Source organism: Moschus berezovskii, chromosome 9 (genome assembly GCF_049115385.1).
Source record: "Moschus berezovskii isolate FMDL1 chromosome 9, NW_MosBer_1.0, whole genome shotgun sequence".
In the NCBI taxonomy this organism is placed as follows: Eukaryota; Metazoa; Chordata; class Mammalia; order Artiodactyla; family Moschidae; genus Moschus; species Moschus berezovskii.
Window position 1 is genome coordinate 43,693,757 of NC_142468.1, and position 24,282 is coordinate 43,718,038.

Consider the following 24,282-nt stretch of genomic DNA (forward strand, 5'->3'; position numbering starts at 1 on the left):
CAGGGACTGAATCCACATCTGCTGTGTCTTTTCCACTGGGAGGCGGATTCTTTACCACCATGCCACCATAAACTTAATAAACTAATAATACAGAGAGAGTGATGAAAACAGAAAGATTTTAAAATAATAGAAAAAAAGAGATTTCAGATAGAGGAGATAAGTAAACTATTAAAAACAAAGAGTGAAAGAGAAAGATGCAAAGAGAATAGTTAGAAATAATGCAAAAAGGGAGGAAAGAAAAACAATGGCTAGGGTCATGAGAGAAATGTGAGTATATAGTAGAAGTATTGGTGTGTGAACGTGTATGTCAGAGAGGTAGGGAAAGAATGAAATTAAAACTAAGGCTTAAAAAGAAGGAAATAAAGGAAAAGTTGAAGGCTATAAGAAAGCAAAAGCAATTGTGGGAAAGATTTGGGGTTTGTTAACTGTTCCAACTCTTTCAAAGACTTTTCCACATATTGCCTCGCTCCCTTGGTCTTTAGATTTGGCTGCTAAGAGGGGAGATTAATTTTTATATTCTATCAAATTTATTTCCCCTTAATCCCTCTGTTCATTTTTCAGATGTTTTCTTGGAAATAGGAAATCATATTTTAATATGGCTAAACCCATAGAATATCCTATTGCCTTGAATGTTATGGTAGATTGAAATTCAACCCAAGATTTAAGAAGAAAAAGTAAATTTAGCAGAGATCTGATATTTAGCCCAGAAGTGTAACTGCCTCATAAATTTGGCATTACATGTTCTCTGAAAAGTGATCACAGTTTATGTATAAATGAGAGACAATAGAGGTCTGTGTTGCCTTTATTGGCAAAAACTATTATATATTAGAGTTTTTGTGAATTACCTATGCTATGTGAAGCAAATGAAGACCAGAACTATTAAGTGATAATTATGAATACACTTTTAAAGTAAATCTTATTAAGTATTAATAAAGACTTCATCTGTGTGTGTATATATATATATATATATATATACATACACATACACACACAGAGACAAGTCCTTTAACCTCTCTGGACCTGTTGTCCCATCTGTGATAAAAGAATTATTTTAGGTGAAGAAGTATTTTCTGCTTTAGCCCAAGCAACACCACTTGTATTGGTTTAAATTTCGGACTTCTGCATTCAGCTCTGTTTGGAGGAAAGATTCTGAGGAAAGTCATTATAAAACCACCACAGCAGATGGTCCCTTTTCCAGCCACTGCCCTCCAAGAGAAGGGGACCCAGCACTCTTGCTTTGTCTTACAAGTTCTCATCAGGAAGCCTCTTCTTCACCCATCGCTTCATACTCCATCCCCTGTCCCTTACCTTAGGCCCGTCCTTTGCTCTCCCATGTCTTCTTGGGGCCTGAGGCTAATCCTGTCCCCCACGCTCTGGCACCTGTGACCATTTATTCATGCATTCATCAAGGATTTATTGAGCAATCACTCTGTGCCATGCTTTGTTCCAGGGACTTAGCATTTATCCGTGACCAAAACAGAGATCCCTGTTCGGCTCACACTGCAGCAGGTAGAGATAGACAATAAATAACAAGCATACTTTGTAGAGTATGACAGATGGTGATAAGTGCTATGAGCAAAAGAAAAAGTCAAGCAGGCCAGGGAGGATTGAGACGGGTATGAGGAGTCATGCTGAGAAGGCAGATTCTTGGCCCCATTCCTGCAGTTCCAAGTAAGAAATCTACCTAATCCAGCGTGTCCCTTTATACACGATCCAGGAATTGACCTCTAGTCATGGGGTGTGGTAGAGACAGCACTCAACTCAACTCCATACTCATTTCCTCCCTTGCAGTTAGGCCAGGGCCAAGTGACTCATGCTGGCCAATGAAACGTGAGAGGAAGAACAGCTAAAAGTTAGCTTGTCTTCTTCATCTTATCCTTACTCTGATGTGCTCACCTTAAGGGCCATTAGTCTAGGCATCAAAGCTACAAGATGAAGAAAGCCATCCAACCTGCATCAGATGTGACATGAGAAAGAAATAAACTTCTACTGTTTATGCCACTATGATTTCAGGGTTGTTTGTAACTAAATCACAGTGCAGGCTATCTGTGCCAGTATCTATGAAAGAAAATGACAATTATAACATAATTTTCTGATTTTTAACAGTAAAGTAAGCAAGAAGTCATGAATTTTTACCTCCTCCTAGATTAACAGAGGTGTAAAGGTACACTTCTGCCAGGAAAGAAATGAGTAAGTTACATTTAGGTTGCCCTTTTAGGACTCTATGAATATTCCGTGATGTGTTTCAAGTGAGTGTTTTGATTCATGAACACAATTTACATTTTTGGATTCACATAACAGTAAAATTTCATTGAAAAAATTACTTAGTAGAAAATGTGTAATTTATTTTAATCTAATCAAAATATTTCTTGGGCCATTCAGTTTCCTGGCTATTCCCCTGACTTAAATCTCAAACTGGAGGAATATTTTTTTTCTGTAAACATTTGTTATAATGGCACTCATTTAAGAAAGATTAAAATATTAACAGTATCCAGATGGAGTCTACAAGCAAATGCAAAGCACAAGCAATAGGAGCTCTAAGTTGTGCCCTAAGAAACTTTAAAATGTAAAGCTGCCTGTGCTCTAACTCACGGGATCATGCTTGTCCATATTTTCCTTTAGTAGACTCCAAAGAAAACATTCAGAAAGATAGACTCAAACTCATAAATATGGGTTAATAAATAAAACAAATATGCATGGAAATATTGATATCCAAGTCCAGATACATAGGTGTATAAAGCAAGAGACCATAGAGGGATGCCAGGAAGACCCCAAAGATTCTCCAACCACTCATCAGGATGCCCGAAGTCCTACCATTAATTATTTTTCCTTTGACTAGAAGAATTGTGCTATACTGTGACAGCTTTGATAGAAAAGAACAAGACACAGATGGAGTAGAATAGTCAGGGGGGACCATGCTAAGGAGCGGGACTGGGTTGAATGATGTGAAGATGGTGATAACAAAACCCTGGTCTAAAATAAAGGGTAACAGTTGACAACTGATTAATAAATTATAATATTCTTCTTGAACACCTACTATCTTTAAGATATTATACCAGGCACTCTGAAAGACACAGAAATATATGAGGCAGAGTTACTGTCTTCATCAAGTCTGTAGTCTGGGGTTTGGTCTTGTTATGGAGCCAGAGAATGAATGGCTAGTTAGAGCTAGAAATAGGAGTGTGGCCTGTTACTCATCCTCAGCAAGTCTGTATGAGGCTCCAGGGAGACCCAGGTCAGGCAAATGAAGGGTATTATGGGGCCAGAGGGAACGTGGTCTAGAGAAGAGAAAACAAGGATGAAAGGAACAATGAACTGATACAGCCATTCTCCCCTTGGTAAACACTTTTACCCTTGAGCATGAGAAGAGATCACAGGCTTTGATGCTTGGAGAATTTTATGTCCTTCCACCAAATAAAAAGAAACATAAATTGAATTTCATATAATTATTTTGTTACATGGCTTTGTTACAAAAGCTTTCTGGTTTTGAGGTCTTTCTTTCTTGGTTTTAAACACTTACCATCAAACTTCGCAAGTCTGCTAATATCTGCTCCAAGTTCCGAGGTAACTGAGAGTGCGTGGCGCACTTTAAGGTTTGTTTCCCTGTGAAATTAATTGACATGACATGAACTTTTAAATGAAATAGCCCAACAGTATCTTACACAAAGCAATCAGGGGCATTTCCGCAATTTTAGCACATGCAAAATCCAACACAAGAGATTCAAGAAACTCCCTCTGAATGTCATTCACACCTCCCACACTATCTCGGGAAAGTGGACAAGTCTTTGCAGACTCCTAAGAGTTAGCATTCCATCCACGGCACATCTCTGTGATCTGTTTGGCTATTTGGAAAAACAGAGGATGTATTAATAATAAATATGGTTGCATTCGAACATTCTTAGACATCATGCATGAGTTACAAAACACATTAGGAATGGGAACACAGTTGCCAGTTAAAGGAGGTAAGTATCACTCCAGAATCTGGTATCTATACAGAAGTTTTACTGGTAAGAATGGTCATAGCAAATTTCACAGTAGCTGAAATTCAAATGCGAAAAGGAATACAGCTTTCTTTTCTTGAAGAATCAAGTCAAGAATCCCATACACCTAGAATCATAAAACTAGATAGGAACTAAGTAGATCACAAGGAGCTGGTCATCTTCTTCCAAGCAAGACCATGTATACATTGGACAGATGGCTGTCTGGTATTCATGAAATGACCAGCAGTGAAGATTCTATGGCCATCACTCAAGTCTCCTGTTTAAAGAGTTTGTCATGTCAGTTTCCTCACTGTGTTCAACCAAATTCTCTTCTACCATAGCTTAAGAGCATCTGTCAGAGTTCAGTCTTTATGGAAATGTTTAGTAGTGGGTTCAGTAGTAGTAGGTCAACAGATATCGACTGAATATATACCATAGTCACCCTTGAAACTCAATGCAGCCCTGAAGGTTGCTGTCCTCTTGAGGAAAACAAGTGGTAGGTAAAAAAGCAAATATCACCTTTTGGAAGTGCATGCCAAACCATGAAAAACTGAATTTAGAGAACTGAGCAGATACCTGAGACTTCATTTAATCTAAACTTCTCCATAATTAAGTTTCACAATGATGTTATGGCAATAAGAACTGAATCCAAGGAATGCCCATTAGTCAAACAGCTTTCTGCAGAAAACATTAAGCTGAATGTATAATTGAAATAACTTTATTCAAAAGTCATTTAGACCTTATTGATCTAAATCTACAAATTCTAGGAGGCAGGAGATGAGTATAGACAGTCAAAAATAACTTCATAATTGAGGCATAAACTGAGTTGGGTTTGATGGAAAAGAGTGAAACAGTGGTGTTGAGATTAAAGGACAAATGTTTGCCCTTTAAATGACTTTTCAAATAATTTAAACAATCACACCAACTGGACCAGACAGCTCTTATTCCTCAGTCCTATTCCATATATGCTGTCACTCATCAAAGTTCATCATCATGTTAATTTATCTCCTCAGGACTCTAATATCTCACTTCCATATTCAGACGTGGAAACTAAAGGGGAAGAATAACCACACACATGCCTCACTGATAAAAATTTCTTTTCCAAAACTCCTGATTTTTTTCTCAAATAATATTTTTTAATCTGTAAAAGAACTACAAATGACAATATAAAATAACACACACATAAAGGATCTGAATAGACACTTCACTAAAGAAGAAATACAGTGATAAATAAAGGAAAATCACTATCATTTCTCACTAGGGAAATGCAAATTAAAACCATAAGGAGATACTACTACATGCCTACTCTCTAAATAATACTACTACTACATGCCTACTATCTGAAATTAAAAAGATTGATCATACCAGGATAGAGAGTCACTGAAAATCTCATATACTAATAGTGACATCTAAAATGTTACAGTCACTTTGGTCAATATCTTGATAAATTTCAAAATAATTTTCAACATAAGAAACAATACTGAAAGATTCTTTTTACCTTTTAGTCAACTTCTCCTGTGGTACCATCTCACAAAACTGTATCACAGTATCACAACCAGGATACTGACATTAACAGTTAAGATATGGAACACTTCAATCAACGGATTCCTCTGAGCTCCATTTATGGACATACCACCTTCTCTGCCTCCTCCAACTCATCTTAAACTCCTGGCAATCCCTAATCTGTTATCCATTTCTCTAATTTTATAGAAATGTTATATAAATGAAATAATACAGTATTTGACCTTCTGATATTTACTTTTTTCACTCAGTATGATTTTGTGAAGATTCATTCAGGTTATTGCATATATCAATAGTTCATTCCTCTTTGCTGCTCAGTAATATTCCACAATATGGATATACCACAGTTTGTTCAATCATTCGCCTGGTGATGGACATATAAGTTGTTTCTAGTTGGAGATATTACAAATAAAGCTACCCTAAACATTTGTATACAAGTTTTTGTGTAAGCATAAGTCATTTCTCTGGGATAAATGCCAGGTAAACTGCTGGATTATACAGAAGCTACATGTTTAGCTTTTTAAGAAACTGCCACATTTTCCAGAGTGATTGTAGCATTTTATATTCTCATCAGCAATGTGTGAATGATTCGGTTTCTCAACATTCTTGCCACCATTTGGAGTTCTCACTAGTTTTCATTTTGGTTCTTCTGATAGGATAATTGGGAAGTGATACATCATGGTTGTTTTATCTTTAATATCCCAATGGCTAATGTTGTTGAGCATCTTTTCATGTACTTATTTGCCATCTGTAAGTTATCTTTGGTGAACCGTCCTTTAATATCATTTGCCAATTTTCTAACTGGATTTTTTTACTGTGGAGTTTTGAATATTTTTCATATATTCAAGACACAAGTCCTTTGTCAGATATATGCTGCTGCTGCTGTTAAGTCACTTCAATCGTGTCCGACTCTGTGTGACCCCACAGACGGAAGCCCACCAGGCTCCCCCATCCCTGGGATTCTCCAGGCAAGAACACTGGAGTGGGTTGCCATTTCCTTCTCCAATGTGTGAAAGTGAAAAGTGAAAGTGAAGTCACTCAGTCGTGTCCGACCCCTAGCGACCCCACAGACTGCAGCCTACCAGGCTCCTCCATCCATGGGATTTTCCAGGCAAGAGTACTAGAGTGGCTTGCAAGTATTTTCTCCTAGTCTGTAACTTTTATTTTCATACTTTTAACAGAGTATGCACAGAAAAAGAAAAAATTTAACATGACCAAATCCAGTTTGTCAAATTTTCCTTTTATGCATTATGCTTTTTGGATCAAATCTAAGAACTCTTTGACTAGCCTTAAATCTTTAAGACTTTATATTATGTTTTTTCTAAAGGTTTTATAGTTTAATGTTTTATATTTGAATTGTTTCCTTAACAATTACAGGACTACTCAAACTATTTCATACTGGATGAGTTCTGACTGTTTTTCAATGAAGTAGTCCATTTACTCTAGATTGTTAATTGTATAGAGTTATACATAGTATCTCCATATCTTTTTGATGATTTCAGGATCTATTATAATACTCCCTGGTTCATTCATGATATTGTTAACTTGTATCTTTTTTTTTCTTTCCCAGTCTTCTTAAAATTTGTCTATTTTCCTGTTGTTTTCAAAGAACTAGCTCTTTGTTTCTTTTTCTATATTCTTTTTCCATTTTCAAATTCATTGATTATTTTTTCTTTGCTCCTTCCTTCTACTTGCTTTGGTTTATTTTGCTATTTTCTAGGTTATGAATGGAAGATTTGATAATTGGTTTGAGGCTTTTTTTTTTTATTTTCAAGTGTATACACGTATAGCTATAAATTTTCCTCTTAGCTTCTGCCAAACCAAGGGTAGGATCACATAGGCTGATCTCTATTTGGATACCTCAGTACAGCAATGATTTAGAAGGCAGTGGTTAAAACCACAGGCTCTTTTGTCAGACTACCAGATTTGAGTCCTGGTTAGAAGTTTGGGACAAATTCTTTAGTCTCTTCAGGCTTTCATTTCCTTGCCTATACAATAGGGCTTATAGTATCTATGTCAGGATTAAATGATAGAATCCATCTCAAGCACACGCTTTAAAATGTAAGTGTTCAATAAACGTTTTTATGTCAGACAGACTAACTGAATCCATTGAAATGAAATTACTATATGGTCTATAACTAAATTCCAAATTAGCATCTATGTCAAAACTGCATTCTACTTCATTTCTCTCTTCTCTCTCTAAATCCTCACTTGACCCAGTTCCGAAAGTTGCCTTATAAAGCAACACCAGTTCTTTCTTCAAGAGATCTTGCTTGATTGCCACTCCTCTCATTTTCCTTAGAAAAGAACTTGAAATTAAAAACAAACAAACAAAGAAACCCTTCCAGGGAATCTCAGGGAAGAATCCCTATGTAAACTATATATTACTCACATATATAGTTAGCTCATTGTTTCTGAAATAAATTCAAGAAAAAAGACAGAGTTTTCACAAGATCTGCAAAGTAACTAGCAAATGGACTAAACGGGACTTCCATGATGGTCCAGTGGCTAAGACTTCACCTTCCAATGCAAGGGGTGCAGATTCAATCCCTGGTCATGGGCTAAGATCCCACGTTCCTCGCAGCCAAAACACCAACACATAAAACAGAAGCAGCATTGTAATAAATTCAATAAAAACTTTGAAAATGGTCCACATCAAAAAAAAAATTTTTTAACGGACTTTTCAATAGTCTTATTTCTTCCAAGAATATAAAATGAAGGGTTTTTTTTTTTTAGATTTTTTTGATTGAGATATAGTAGATTTACAATGTTTCAGGTGTACATTCAATATACACATATATTCTTTTTCAGATTCTTTTCCATTACAGGCTATTATATTTAATATAGTTCCCCATATTATACAGTAGATCCTTGCTGTTTATCTGTTTTTTATATAGCAGTGTATGTATCTGTTACTCTCAAATCCCTAATTTACCCCTTCGGTAATCATAAGTGTGTCTATATCTGTTTTGAACTAAGTTCCTTTGTATCAATTTATTTAGATTCCACATTCAAGTGATATATGACATTTGTCTTTCTCTGAGTTACTTCACTCAGTATGATAATCTTGAGGTCCATCCGTGTCACTGCAAATGGCATTATTTCATTCTTTTTAATGATTAATATTCCATGGTATGCATACACATGCACACACACACACTGCATCTAAGATTAAGGTTTAAGATTTAAGTTGGGTCTTGTTTCTAAAGCTATTGCTCTTAAATAAATTGAAAACCAATCTAAACAATTATTTGAATTGTAATAACTTACCCATCAAGCTCAGCAGTTTCAATATAACAGAGACCATGTGGCTCACTACTTGATAGGAGAAGGAGATCAGCCTATTTTGAAAAAAACATGATAAAGAATATTTGAGGGGGGAAGATTGGTTGAATGCCTTCAACATTCTATCACCCTTCCATCACTAATGAGTGAGCAGAGCCTTAGGAAAAAAGTGAGACATGAAGCCTTGCTCCACCTCTCTGACATATGCCCTGAATCAAAACCACCCTCTGCTTCCTTGTTCCTGCTTTGCACTCTCTTGGCCATCAGAACATAAGCAAGGTCAGGATATAGCATATAAATTAACAACCACTTTACTTTTTAATAGAAATGTATAAAGTTTTTATATATCCTATATAAAATTAATATCTTTTATAGAAATATATAAAATTCCATTTTCCTGTTTTGATAATTGCTCATGGAAAATATAAAATGTTCTCCAATAAGTAAGATAATTGGAAATACTTATATGCACACACTTTAATTCTTCAGTTATCAGTTAGGAGCAGAGGGCAGGCAAAGAAATGGGGAAAGACAAAAATGAAGGAGCAGGAGAAAATTGAAAACAATAGAAAAAAATGAGAGGCAAAGAAAGAGAAAAGCATTAAAGGAAAAACAAACTTGAAAAGATAAACAGGATGACAGGAAGGTTCAAGAGGGAGGGGACATATGTGTACCTATGGCTAATTCATGTCGATGTATGGCAGAAGTCAAACCAATACTGTAAAGCGACCATCCTTCAATTAAAAATAAATAATTTTTTTAAAGATAAACAAAAAAGAAAAAGATGGTGTATAAGAAAAGGGAAAGAGAAGAAAAACAGGGGTTAAGCAAGAGGGCTGGATAGAATAGAAAACATGGTAAAAACAGAAAACATCCAGAGATGAGGAGCTGGTCTAGGACCTCTTGGTAAATTATTCTCTTGGTGCTTTGGAAATGACTGATCATAATTCAGTTTTAGAATTCTGGTAGCTTTCTACATTGGGAAATTGCCTATTTGAAATTTTAAAATTAATTTTAAAATAAAGGTTTTTATGACATTCTTAAGGATTTGAATATCTACAAAGAAATGACTAAAATTATACCAATTTATTTTGACATATTAGCCTAACAATTTTCTACCTCTAAATGTACGACTGGCATTCCAAAACTAAATTTTTCTTGCCTTTGGTTTTTAAATATTAGAAATATCCCATTATCAAAGCCTGGAGGTTAAATTTAGAATTAAACTACTCATTTCATTCTCTCAAGTGTTTCAATTTGCAGCTCAAAAATAGGCCAGGTGTAGCTGCATGTATGGGGGAATCGTTTTGTCTAAGTCATAACAAAACAGAACTAAAAAAACAACTCAGTGACAAACCCCTAACAAAATAAACGGGTTTGTACTGTCAAGGCTCTTCAAATCTGGATGAAAAAGTCACAGACATCTGTCAAGGCAGAAATTATTTACTTTCTGACTTCTCACAACATGACCAAAGCAAACTCACTCTGAAGAGGACATGTGAAGAGTATATGCCAGTTATAAGCCAACATTTTTAAAGTGAAAAAGTGTTAGGAAGATGTCCCTTGACTTTATTTCTCACATTTGCATTACAATGAATAAAGGCATAAGGCACAACTGCGGTAGAACTTCACACTCTTTGGCCTATGGTTCTCCTCCCTGAGTTTAACAGGATCATGTTAAACAAAATCCAGAATTCTCTAATTGCTACCATCTGTGACTGAAAACTAGTTATGAAGTTCAGAGAAAGATAACATTTGTACCTACAGTTGCTTTTCTTCAAAATTCTGCCTAGTAAGAACTATCCAATGTTACTGCATAATTTTGAGCTCAGCTGCCTTAACACGTATTTTCAGTAAATGAGGAAAGGGACTGTTGGCCACAGTTGGCTCAGAACATGTGACTGAGGCGCCGCTGCCACCTGGTGACTGAATTCTCTCCTGAGCAGTTCCTCAACCTCCTAGGGGCAGAAAGTGTGAACCTCACAGGTTCTGGGCTAACTCTTACTGCTCTCTCTATACCTTGGGAAGCTGGGACTTCTATCTTCCCTTCATCTACCTTCCCTGCCTCCTCCTATCACCTCCATTGTCAATTTTTTCTATGTCCTCTAAACCTTCCTCCTGTTTTCCCACTCCCTAATCTCTGTCCTGCCTCCCCTCACTCTTCCTCTGTTCTCCCAGCCCAGCTGCTGAGTTTTGGTATTTCCTTTTGGGAATAAAGTCAGGCACTGTTTCCACTGTTTCCCCATCTATTTCCCATGAAGTGATGGGACTGGATGCCATGATCTTAGTTTTCTGAATGGTGAGCTTTAAGCTAACTTTGGGATTAGAATGAAAACTGACCTTTTCCAGTCCTGTGGCCACTGCTGAGTTTTCCAAATTTGCTGGCATATTGAGTGTGGCACTTTCACAGCATCATCTTTCAGGATTTGAAATAGCTCAACTGGAATTCCATCACCTCCACTAGCTTTGTTTGTAGTGGTACTTCCTAAGGCCCACTTGTCTTCACATTCCAGGATGTCTGGCTCTAGGTGAGTGATCACACCATCATGATTAACTGGGTCGTGAAGATCTTTTTTGTATAGTTCTTCTGTGTATTCTTACCACCTCTTAATATCTTCTGCTTCTGTTAGGTCCCTACCATTTCTGTCCTTTATCGAGCCATCTTTGCATGAAATGTTTCCTTGGTATCTCTAATTTTCTTGAAGAGATCTCTAGTCTTTCCCATTCTGTTGTTTTCCTCTATTTCTTTGCATTGATCACTGAGGAAGGCTTTCTTATCTCTCCTTGCTATTCTTTGGAACTCTGCATTCAGATGCTTATATCTTTCCTTTTCTCCTTTGCCTTTCACTTCTCTTCTTTTCACAGCTATTTGTAAGGCCTCCTCGGACAGCCATTTTGATTTCTTGCATTTCTTTTCCATGGGGATGGTCTTGATCCTGTCTCCCGTACAATGTCACGAACCTCCATCCATAGTTCATCAGGCACTCTGTCTATCAGATCTAGTCCCCTAAATCTATTTCTCACTTCCACTGTATAATCATAAGGGATTTGATTTAGGTCATACCTGAATGGTCTAGTGGTTTTCCCTACTTTCTTCAATTTCAGTCTGAATTTGGCAATAAGGAGTTCATGATCTGAGCCACAGTCAGCTCCCGGTCTTGTTTTTGCTGACTGTATTATCTAAAAGCTGTGCAGCTAAGGGCTAACAAAACATTCATATAATTGTATCACTTTATTCTCTCAACAGTCTCATTAGGGGATAATGTTGTTCCTACTGTGTGGATAAGAAACCTGGGAAGGTCATTTCCAGCCTGACAAGCACTAGATGAACTATATTAACTCACGCGATGCCCATAGCAAGTCATGGTGAAAGCTTCATCACATCTCATAGAGGAACCCAAGGCTCTAAGAGATTTAAAGTCACATTCATGACCATATGGAGCTTAAAGGGCAAAACTAGAACTAGAACTCAGGACTCTGATCCCTGGTTGGCTACAGAATGACTGGAATACAACTATAAATAACAAACAGCATTTTGCTTTGCTAGTGTTCAAAAATCAAAACTACAATGGTGAAAGAATATTGGGATTTGATTCATAAGCAAATGGAAAGATAAATTTGTAGAATTAACTGAAACATCATATTTGGATCTCCATTCATTTTTTTAAGCCATTCTCAAGCACGGAATTCTTCTTTATCATCTACAAAATTATCTCTTCTTTTATTCTCTTATAGTCCAAAAATAAAAATCCAAAATGGCTCATGTGGTATGACTAACTTATGGAAAAATATGTTGATATGGACAAAAATCAGAATGAAGTCATAAAAATGAAAATGTGTAAGATTATAGTTAATATTTTTATTTAAAATTTAAATTTCAGATCCATTGTTCAGAACCAAATGTTCAAATGCATGTTGAACATTTCACTTTTTTAAAAAAAAAAAAGAGGAAGATTTATTTCAGCAATTAGAATAAAACAAGTAACTCTGAAGTTATAAAAGTTAAAATAACTGAAAAGGCAATTCAACCACAAAATGGCCTCCCTACATCCTTTAAAAGATGCTGAAAAAACACTGGATGAGATGCCCTGATGATGGGTCCAGAGAGAGAGAAAGCCTGTCCATGGTCAGGACTGGAGTTTAGGTCAAATTAGTCCTTTCATTTCTTAAGGTGAAAATTTCAGTTTCTGTAGCAGAAGAATGCCTTTGTTCTAAAACAAAAGTTTACTGTTGTAAACATCTAAAATACAAAGGCCATTTTGTGGAGGGGATGGAAGGGGAGCTTTTTCCATATAAGCTAAATGACTAAATTCATGTGAAATTCAAATATGTTCGGTCCAGGAAAAGGTTTATTTCTACCACCAGATAAGAAAACTAAAATAGGAAAACAGCATTGCGGTCAATTAAAGGAGGAAGGTAAGCATGGTTCCCGGAGACCAGGGTCTACCAGTATCGGAAACTCTGCAGTGTGGTTTTCTCACACCATTTACCTGGTTCATCTAATGCAAGTCAGTCTCATTGTGATAACTGAATTATGCTCTCCATTTTTTCTTGTTCCTAAAATAAAAAGAGGAGCTCTGGAAATTCAGTCCAGAAGTGTTTTAGATTTTTTTTAAGGTAAAGGGCAATAAGGATTCCTTATCTGGAAAACAGAAGTGAGTAATTCTTAACAGATTAGCTAACTGGTCATCTCAGACAAGCTCCTTTCCATTGCTTAAAGTGTAATGATAAGGTGACTTAAGTTAGAAATTCTAAGTTTGACAGTTAGAGGCTATGCATTAGAATTGGGAGCAGCACTTCTAGCATCCAAGCCTAGAGTCTCTGACTCTGGAAGCCCAGGCTCAAGGTAATTAGGACAGGTCTTCTAATGGAGGCAGGAGCTGCATATGGTAGTGGTAAAGAGTGGGGTTAAAACCCAGATGGAGTTTAACTCCTAACCATCCTATTGACAAGTTATCTGATGGCACTGTACCTCTATTATTTTATCTGTAAAATGGGAACAATAATAGTACATAACCTGCTGTCATTGGGCTAATGTGAGAATTAAATGAGTTAAGCTATATAAACAGCTTGTAATATTATCTGATATGTGGCACGTAGTCAATAAGGGCTAGCTATGATTTTTCATGATCTTCATGATCTGGTTTCCCAGGCTCTACTTCGGTGCAGTAACTCAGAAGTGAGTCTCTTTTAGATTCCTATGATTGTTGCTCACCACATGTAATCTCTCTGATAGCCTCTTACAGCTGATGCCAGCGAGTAGGAAGGTATATTAGCACTTTAAGTGATGATAGCAGTTCACCCATAGAAACATTTATTTGTTCTTGAAAACAGCTTCATAGGTGCTGAGTAGCTGCACATGGAAAACTTTTGAACAAAGTGACCTAATCAAGAGGCACTGAAGTGTTCTGGCATTTGGAGGACCCCCTCACTTATCCAAAGACTAAACCAACAGAGCTATAATTGTAGGAGTCAGACAGACATGACTGGAAATTAGAAAAATATCATCTGCTACTGACCAAGCAGTTGGAGACCAGGCTTTAGGTCTGTGGGCTGAGTGGGCTTGCTAATACTTTGCTCCGGATAGACAGATTTTCCAGCCATAGATGAAGCTCTCTGGAAGATCGAAACTACCCAGACCCTCCCATCACACCCACCATGGGGATTTACTCCTATAAAATGAATGCTGTAACCAAGCAGGGCAGAATGTTCTCTCTGTACACAGACAGAGCCTGAAGAGAAAGGGAAGGAGGGAGGTGCCAGGTCATGCAAACCTGTTACTGCCCCACACTTGACAATCAGAGATGTCACTCCTGGGAAAGAGAGGGGAGCAAGCAAGGGGGTGCAAGATGCTCAGTGTTATTTTGTTGCTGTCCCTCCAAGTGAAAGCAAGAACAACGGGACCTAGGGAAGGGTTGGGAATGAATAAGCATTTCTGCCCCATCACATGACCACAATGAAAAGGCTACATCTGCACTGTCCAATAAGGAAGCCACAAGTCACATGTGGCTATTTAAATCTAAATTAATTAAAATTAAATAGAATTTAACTTTAAGTTCCTCAGTTGCATGACCACATTACCAGGATTCCATATCCACAAGGTGCTTCTGACTGTTCTATATTTGGACAGCACACACATAGAACATCTTCTTCACTGCAGGAAGTTCTACTGGACAGTGCTGAGACACATGGATCACTGACTTCATGGGAACTCATCTAAATGTGGATTCATTTTAAACCAGTGCTAACGATGTGTCTGTGGAACTGGTTTCCTGCCGTGTGATGCCTGCACTTATACTTGACTCCATGTTTCATTCCACAGAAAGGTTTGCAATAACAAGCGGTGTGTATACTATAACACAGAAAATACAACTAAATTAAAAACAAAGACCAAGGAAAGTGCAAGTTAGAATAGTAAGGCTTTAGAAGGCAAGTTGGAGCACAGATACACTATGGGGTCAGAGAAATAAGCACTTCTCTATTGACAGTGTGAACTTTTTTTTTCTTTTTTTGACTTTTAAACAACAGAAATTTATCTCTGATAGTTCCAGAGGCTGGGAATTCCAAGATCATGACACTCACTGCAGGATGTCCTCTTTCAGTGACAGCCATCTGCTTTCTGTGTCCCCATGTAGCAGAAAGGGTGAGGGAATTCTCCGTTGTCTCCTCTATAAGTGTGCTAATCCTACTGTTTTAACTTTATTTATTTTTAATTGAAGAATCATTGCTTTACAGTATTGTGTTGGTTTTTGCCAAACAACATGAATCAGCCATAGGTATACCTGTGTCCCCTCCCTGCTGAACCTCCCTCCCACCTCCCTCCTCATCCCGCCCCTCTAGGTTGTTACAGAGCCCCTGTTTGACTTCCCTGAGTCATACAGCAAATTCCAGTGAACTTTTTTTGAGTGTCCTGTTCACTGACTAGTTGCCTTAGCATGGGTTGCTCTCGAGAATCACTATACACAGAAAATGACTTAATGAAAGAAAACTGCTTCTGAAAGTGAATATTTAAGAGTCTCAACTGAGTTGTTCTTATAAATAGATCTTGGGGCCGTTTATTTTATCCTGTGGGAAAATGTCTCAGATTTAATGAAGAACACAACTTGATAAATAAAATGGTATTAACACAAAAATTTTCCTGACTAATCTAATATACATTTGACATAAAGACTATATAGAATTTTTAATCCTGTTCTGAATAGCTTTTATATATAGCCTTGCATTTAATATGATGTATAGTTAGTCACATATTTTAGTCTGAATTGATCCCTTGAATTTTATTAAGGGAACTGTAACCCAGCATCTTGAAAACATAAATTATAGTGCATTTGAAAGACAAAGTAAAACCTCAAAAATAGCATTTAATGAGAACATTCAATCAACATTTTCTGATTGTGATTATTCAGGAGAGAGCATTCATTTTCCTCTTTCTCTAGCTTGACTTTTCTCCTGCTGCTGCTGCTGCTGCTAAGTCACTTCAGTCGTGTCCGACTCTGTGTGACCCCACAGACGGAAGCCCACCCTGGGATTCTCCAGGCAAGAACACTGGAGTGGGTTGCCATTTCCTTCTCCAATGTGTGAAAGTGAAAAGTGAAAGTGAAGTCGCTCAGTCGTGAACGACCCCCAGCAACCCCACGGACTGCAGCCTACCAGGCTCCTCCATCCATGGGATTTTCTAGGCAATAGTACTGGAGTGGCTTGCCATTGCCTTCTCCGGTCTTTTCTCCTAAAATCCTGCAAATTAACAGCATTAATACCATTGTTAGGGGACAGTATTCCAACTACGCAGGAACAAACTATTTTTAAAGTATTCTGGAGCATTTTAAAAGCTGTTATTTACATCAAACTATTTTAAATCTTTTTATCTATTAGTTTAAAAGACCCCAAAGAAAATAACAAGGTGACAATCACTCAGCCTTGTCTGAGTTATCATGTTATTGAAAGTAATTAATATGTCCTTAAAAGTATCTTATAATTGAGACATTTTAATAATATTTCTTGACATTCCCTCCTTAGTTATGCTAAATTAGTACAGATTTGCTGAATTTGCAAGTGTAAATAGTTTAGTACATATACTATTTTAACCTGAGATAAATCCTTTAAACAATACAAAATACTCACAGCAACAAATTGGTTATTTTCTAATTTAATGATGTCTCCCACTTTGACGTTCATCCATTTTTCATTCTGCAGTCTAAGAACAAAAACAAAGTTAGTTTTTTTTCAGGAATAGAGAAAAGAATCAAGAGAATGTATTCACAATACAGCATCATATGACAGAAGAAGCAAGTAAGACTTTTTTCCTAGACTGCTCCATTCAAAGAGCCTTGCACAACAAAGTCGTTTACCTGAGTGATGTGGGAACTAGAGAGAGGTTGAGAGGTCAAGTGATTTGCCCAAAGACCCAGTGGTTAGTTATCTCTAGGGCTAGACTCAAAATGCCTAACTCTTGGCATGTACTTTTCCCACCACTCCATGGTGCCAGCTTTATATAGCAGCTATTAACTCTTACTTGCAGAACGTTAAAAAAAAAAAAAAGAAGAAGAAGCTCAGGGGGAAGGAAAGGAATAAATTTAGTCATTAATATTCTTTTAAACTCTATGTTAATAAATATAAAAACATCACGTCTGTTGTCTCAGAAGTCTGTTTAACTGAAGGCAATATATGAAGGAGACAGAGGCAAGGGAGAGTAATCCAGGGCAACAGCTAGAATGCAAGAGGAAAAGAATAAAAATTCTGGAAAGGACAAGAGCAAATCAATGACAAACAACAACTGAACAAGAAAGACCACCTACAAATCATCCACAGGACTCTGGCCAAAGGACAGGCTTGGTGGCATTCTAACAGCTAGGATGAACAGCTCAGAATTGAGAACATGATCAAGACGTTATACTGTTTTCTTCGAGGTTCATGTATATAATGGAGTCCCAGGTCTACCGTCACCAAGTTCAAAGCGACTTATAAAAAGCTGTTGTGTCTCATTGGTCAGACCCCTCTCAACAAGTCAGGCAGACAGCCCATCTGGAAACACACCACCTGTGAGTATCCATGATGCTCTTTCTGAAGTTCTCTGAAATGCAAACCAGCTTTGTTTTCTGAGTTGGAAACGTTCATCACACCTCCTTCCCAGCAATTCCTTCTAGGAGAGAAGTCTGCGACAAGAAGGGCAGGTTTCCCAGCAAGTTAAGGTGGGCAGGTTATTTTCACTGTGAAGTTTTTGAAAAACAACCTAATTTACTTGTTTTATAGGCTGGAAAACAGTTTTAAATATTTATACAACTGTGAAATATGCCTCACACTATCAACCCTGCTGGGTCATTTGGCTTAAACACTCAAAGAATTTCTCTTTAATACAGCTCCAAGTACATGTTGTCCTGGAAAGTTTTCAACTGAAGCATTTTCATCTCTAGCCAGAATTCATTCATTTTTCCAATACCATACTTTTTTTGCACTTTATCTAGTTTGATGACAATGAGAGAACCTAGGAAGCCTTTAAATCTCATTTTATTTCTTTTTACAGGTATGAATAGATTATGTGTTGGTCTGTTTCTCCTGGTGTATCTACTTTGAGGCATTAGTGACATTCCTCGGGGAACAGTATCTCAGATAAAATAAGACCAAACAGAGACCGTGTCTTTATTTATGGAAACTGCACTGCTACTGAATTTCCCTGAAGTCTCTACTGAAAGTGCCTCTGCATCAAGAAGATGCTGAGAAGACACTAACTGTCATTTACAAACTCAAGCTTCCCTGGTGGCTCAGAGGTTAAAGCGTCTGCCTCCAATGCAGGAGACCCGGGTTTGATCCCTGGGTCGGGAAGATCCCCTGGAGAAGGAAATGGTAACCCACTCCAGTATTCTTGCCTGGAGAATCCCATGGACGGAGAAGCCTGGTAGGCTACATCCACGGGGTCGCAAAGAGTCGGACATGACTGAGCAACTGAACGGAACGGAACGGAACGGATTCCTCCTACCTGTATACTCTAAGCTCTAGGAAGGACCACATCCTACCTCTTCCACCCAAATGGAAAAGTCAACCCAAGTTAAAAGGAAACTCTATAGGATCTCTTATACATTTCAAAATATACATTTGAGAGTTAAGGAACAACACAGATAAGTAACAACAGCCACTATTTGGGGGGAATAAATCAAAACCTGAGTTTTCTTACTTAATTCTAACTTGTTTTTCTCTAGTGTTATAATATTTCCCCCCATAAAACCGAAGCAATTGGAAAAGATGCTTTTAAAAGTCTGGTGGTAACCATGTGAATTACTTGAATTAACTGCTACACTTGGAACAATAGTGGAATAAAATCTCTTTAAGAAAACAATCTGCAAAATCCCAAGGCATGCAAAGAATCCCTGATAAGGAAGAATCTGATATGGTCAATATGGATTCCTACTGGGAAAATACAGCAGAATGATAAAGCGGAGAAAATCACTCTCCTCATGCTAGATCCTTGTGCTCATTCTCCTCTGATCCACACACACCCCGATTTGTATTTTACCCTCTACTCTCTAACTTATTAAATATTTCCAAAAATAGTAAAACACTTAGATTCAGTCATCTGACCATGCTCTACAAAGATTTGACCATTAGTCTGCTAATGTCATCCAACAGGCCAAAAAAGCAGAAAATATTAACAACACCTGTATGAACCCAGCCTCCCTTAGTTTATCTCACTCTTCTCCTTTTCTCTTGCCACCTGTCGGCCCTCTTCCCAGAACATGTACCTTGGAGCGCCTTTTCCCAAAAGTCCCCTTTGTAACTCCAGATACCTCCGAACACCTACTCTTGTCCTTGGTCACCTATCCATCTCCACCTATCCCAATGCAAAGTCCTTCCCCTAAGAAGCAGCACTCCAACACTTGGCTTCCAAAGTCTATGACTAACAGCATTTGAATCTTAAAAACTTTCTGGGATGTGCATGTACACATTTCACAGGCTATAATATCACCTCTGTAACCAATGAGCTACAGAGAACAGCAGGCAACAATGTTGTCTGACACAAAATTTTTCTGAACTTGAAGCAAAATATTGTTCTGAAGGTACACAATCATGGGAGATATTTCCTCGAAACAATTATTATCCAAAACTAATTACCAATATGACACAAAAAACAGCAAATGGTATTCTTTGAATGTTGACCCTGACCCTAGCACGATCCAGCTACTTCATCAATAACCAACACAACAACACATTTGGCAGATTTGCAGATGGCCTCCTACCAAGAAGAGAGCATAATCTTTATAAAGATGATTATGATAGAAAGTTACAACTTGGGACTTCCTTGGCAATCCAGAGGTTAAGGCTTCATCTTCCAATGCAGGGGATGCAGGTTCAATCCCTGGTCAGGGAGGTAAGATCCCACATGCCCCAGGGTCAAAAAAAAACAACAACATAGAACAGAAGTAATATTGTAACAAATGCAATAAAGACTTAAAAATGATCCACATCAAACAAATTCCTTTAAAAAAAAAAGTTATGACTTGAAGAGGCTACCAGAAACTGAACCAAGAAGAGGAGGAAGAAGTACAGAACATTATTTTGCAGAGGAGAAAGTAATGTTCTACAGATGTAATTAGGGTCATGAAAAAAAAAAAAAGGACCTGGAGACATTGGTGAACCGTATGCTCTTGGTTAAGCCTCTCATTTGAATATATATCTACAGAACAATCAATATGTATAATACAATCAGAGGAGTTTCTTAATGTTATTTCCTATTCTTTCTTAGCAGGTAATTATAACTGCACTTAAATAGGACCTCAGAATACACTGCAATGAGCACTAAGGATCACAACTACAGAAGTACCAAACTTACTAACAAGGATAGACAGATAAAAATCTGCAAAGGAATTTAAATTGAATATATTTTAAATCCCACCATATTTTCTTTTCCTACCCACTACCACCACCACTGACCACACAACATCAAAGACACATCAAGGGCTGGAGGGACAGATAGGAAAATTTCCTTTAAAGCTCATCTTCAAAATATTTCTAGACTTCTTCTAAGATTTTGGTTGGTATGGTCATTTCATTTTGTCATCATCCTGAAACAACAAAACGGACATTCCCTGACTCTCCATGTGTGGTGCAGCTGCTCTCAAGGCTCATGTTTGAAGCAAGTGTGCATCGCAGCTCCGTGAAGGGAAAACAGGATGGCCTTTTGCACTGTGACAATGACACTTGGCTTCACAGACTCAGTATTTTTAAACTTTGCTTTTACATTTATCAAGAAAAACCCTCCCATTTTAATAGAGGATTTGCAGTATAAAAACACTCTGAAAGCAAGTTAATGTACTGAATCAAGAAATTTCAAGATTTTTAAATATGCTTCAGTTTTCAGTGGGCTTCCCTGGTGGCTCAGACAGAATTGCTTCAGGTTTTGAAACTGACATAATTCAAAAACAGTTACGGTAATAAGTCAGGCTTTACCTTATAAGCACAAAGCCAATCACCACATAATAAGCCAAACTTCAAGACAAGAACTCATAAAATTTAAATTCCAAAGGTGCCATAGAAGATATGGCATTAAACTGTCACAGAGTAGTGACTAGAATTATTTTGAGGAAAGAAGTTTTAAAAATACACCCACTAGCTATATATCTGGAGAAGGCAATGGCACCCCACTCCAGTACGCTTGCCTGGAAAATCCCATAGATGGAGGAGCCTGGTAGGCTGCAGTCCATGGGGTCGCTAAGAGTCAGACACGACTGAGCGACTTCACTTTCACTTTTCACTTTCATGCATTGGAGAAGGAAATGGCAACCCACTCCAGTGTTCTTGCCTGGAGAACCCCAGGGACAGAGGAGCCTGGTGGACTGCTGTCTATGGGGTCGCACAGAGTCGGACACGACTGACATGACTCAGCAGCAGCAGCAGGCCTGAATATAATTCTTGCTTTTTTAAAAAATGTTTATTTGGCTATACCAGGTCTTAGTCACAGCATGCAGGGTCTTTGATCTGACCCATGGGATCTTTAGTTGCATTATGCAAACTCTTTGTTGTGTCATGTGGGATCTAGTTTTCCGACCAGGAATCGAACCTGGGCCTCCGGCATTGGGAATGCAAAGTCTTAGCCACTTGACCACCAGGGAAGTCCCTGAATCTGCTTCTTTCTGATGAGGCATAGCATACTAAGAGTTGTTACAATTTGCTGAGAAACTGCCTGAAGGAGTGAGACAGCACCTACCATTCTCCGTGTCACTGAACTATTGACACCAGAGGCTAGAAATCACCTGTTTACCTTGAGCAAGATCCCAAGTCCACTGCTGAAGCTTAAGGGACAGAAAGAGGAGATCATTGGTCTCTTCAAGGCTCCTGTCATCCTTTCCACAATCTAATGCTCCTGACTGCCCATGAGCAACACAGATTATCCTGAAAAGATTTTCTCAAAAGCTTTGTTGTGGCACTACATAGAGAAGATAATAAAGAAGGCCAGTGTAATTGATTTCACCTAATTAACCAAACAATCCACATGAACTTGGTTTCTTCCTTAATCTCAAGCCCATGTCAGCTCTATAACATACAAAAGCATTCCTCTGCTCATACAGACTTTGTTTTAGTCACTACTGCATCCTTGTGTGTGTTAGTTGCTCAATTGTGTCCAACTCTTTGCAACCCCATGGACTGTAGTTTCCCAGGCTCCTCTGTCCATGGAATTCTCCCAGCAAGAATACTGGAGTGGGCTGCTATTCCCTTCTCCAGGGGATCTTCCCAACTCAGGGACTGAACCTGGGTCTCCTGCATTGCAGGCAGATTCTTTACCACTGTATCACCAGAACCCAGAATAATGCCTAGTTTATAATAGGCACTCAGTATTTGTTGAATGAATAAGTAAATTAATAACTATAGAATTATAACTTCTAAAAACATTTGCTGATTATAGCATTTCCCTGAATGTCTAATAAGAATTATAGCAATGAAGAATTTATTTAATGCTTCCAGGGACTGTGTTGGTCCCTCAATGTACAGGGTTGCCAAATAAAAATAAGTGTGTGAGTGCTCAGTCATTCGGTTGCGTCTGACTCTTTGCTACCCCACTGACAGTAGCCCACCAGGCTCCTCTGTCCATGGGATTTCCTAGGCAAGAATAATGGGGTGGGTTGCCATTTTCTTCTCCAGTGGATCTTTCTGAGCCAGGGACCAAATCTGAGCCTCCTGCGTCTCCTGCATTGGCATTTGGATTCTTTACCACTGAGCCACATCCAATTAAATTTGAATTTAAGATAAACAACAAATAATATTTTAGTTTAAATGTGTCCCATGCAACATTCTGGATATAGTTATATTAAAATATTGTCATTGTTTATCTGCATTTCAAATTTAACTGGAGGGCCTATATTTTGCTACATCTAGCAACACTGGATAGTATCTTATCTCTTTTTTAATCTTCCCAGCAGCCCTAAGAGATAGGTACTATTGCTACTCCCATTTTATTAACTTTACTCAGAAAAAAAGCTGAAATTCATAGAGACTGGGACATTTGCCCGAGTCTTCAAGATCTATCAAAAATTCAAATATCCATGTACTTTGACATTCTACTTTAAAAAACTAATCATACCAATACTCAAAGATGGATATACAAGGATTTTTTTCAATATTTATTTGTAATAGCAATCTATGAGAAACCATAAGTGCCCATCAATAAGAATTAGATAGAAATACCAGGATACAGCTATCCTATCATGCCTCATCTTCTCACTGGGATACAATGCAACCACTAAAAAAAAAATAAGATAGATGTATATGTAGTGATGTGAAATAAGTTACATTATTAGATTGAAAAGAAGCACATGCAGAACACTCATATGCATTGAAAGATTCTGTGTTTTGAAACTAAGATTTACATTTGCATTTGTCTGCTGTTATACACATAGAAGATTTATGGAAAGACACATGAGAAACTGTTCAGTGGTTGCCCTTAGAGAAAGGAAATTAAAAGGAGAACTGGGATGTATAGTTTTCCAGTCTGTTTGCATTTTTGGCATTACACATATTGGTATTTTAAAGGCAACTGGGGAGTAAAAATAGAAGAAAACTCCTCAAAGTTTACATGTGAGTGGCAAACCAAAACTGCAAAGTGAATCTCCCTGAATACAAAGCCATGTTCTTAATAAATCTATACTCATTATTCTTTTTTTACTTCATTTTCTATGATAATTATATATTGTCTATTTAGAAAGAGGATGGCTCCTAAGGAGTTGAAGAGATTCAAGCACAGCAATAGTACAGGCTCCCAGTGTTTAAATACAGCTGATTCAAAGCCAGCTTGCAGTCATGGTCCCCTGTCACAAATGTCCAGTAGACAGCAGCAGTCTCTGGTTCTTTTCAATCCCACTCCTGTCAGAGACACACTAAAGTTAAGAGATACAGTTTGTCCCTAATCCTCTAACTGACTGGTGAGCAGGATCTCATTACACTGAGACTGAGCATAAGACGGCCAGAGCCTTGTCTAACTCAATGAAACGATGAGCCATGCCATGTAGGGCCA

The 24,282-nt window shown here is 37.8% G+C and overlaps 1 protein-coding gene across 7 annotated transcripts in view; it reads right to left on the minus strand.

The window, feature by feature from the left end:
- ATP8B4 (ATPase phospholipid transporting 8B4 (putative)) overlaps nt 1-24,282 on the minus strand; it is a 283,705-nt gene that overhangs the window by 128,958 nt on the left and 130,465 nt on the right. For 6 of the 7 annotated variants that reach the window (XM_088839599.1, XM_088839597.1, XM_055437072.2 and 3 more), the window contains 3 exons: nt 16,908-16,980; nt 8,772-8,842; nt 3,521-3,603 (listed from right to left, as the gene is read on the minus strand). In XM_088839599.1, the coding sequence (XP_088695725.1) occupies nt 3,521-3,603; nt 8,772-8,842; nt 16,908-16,980 (227 nt within the window). Of the gene's footprint in view, nt 1-3,520; nt 3,604-8,771; nt 8,843-16,907; nt 16,981-17,581; nt 18,000-24,282 lie in introns of those variants that run through there. The other variant, XM_055437071.2, reaches the window with a different exon arrangement.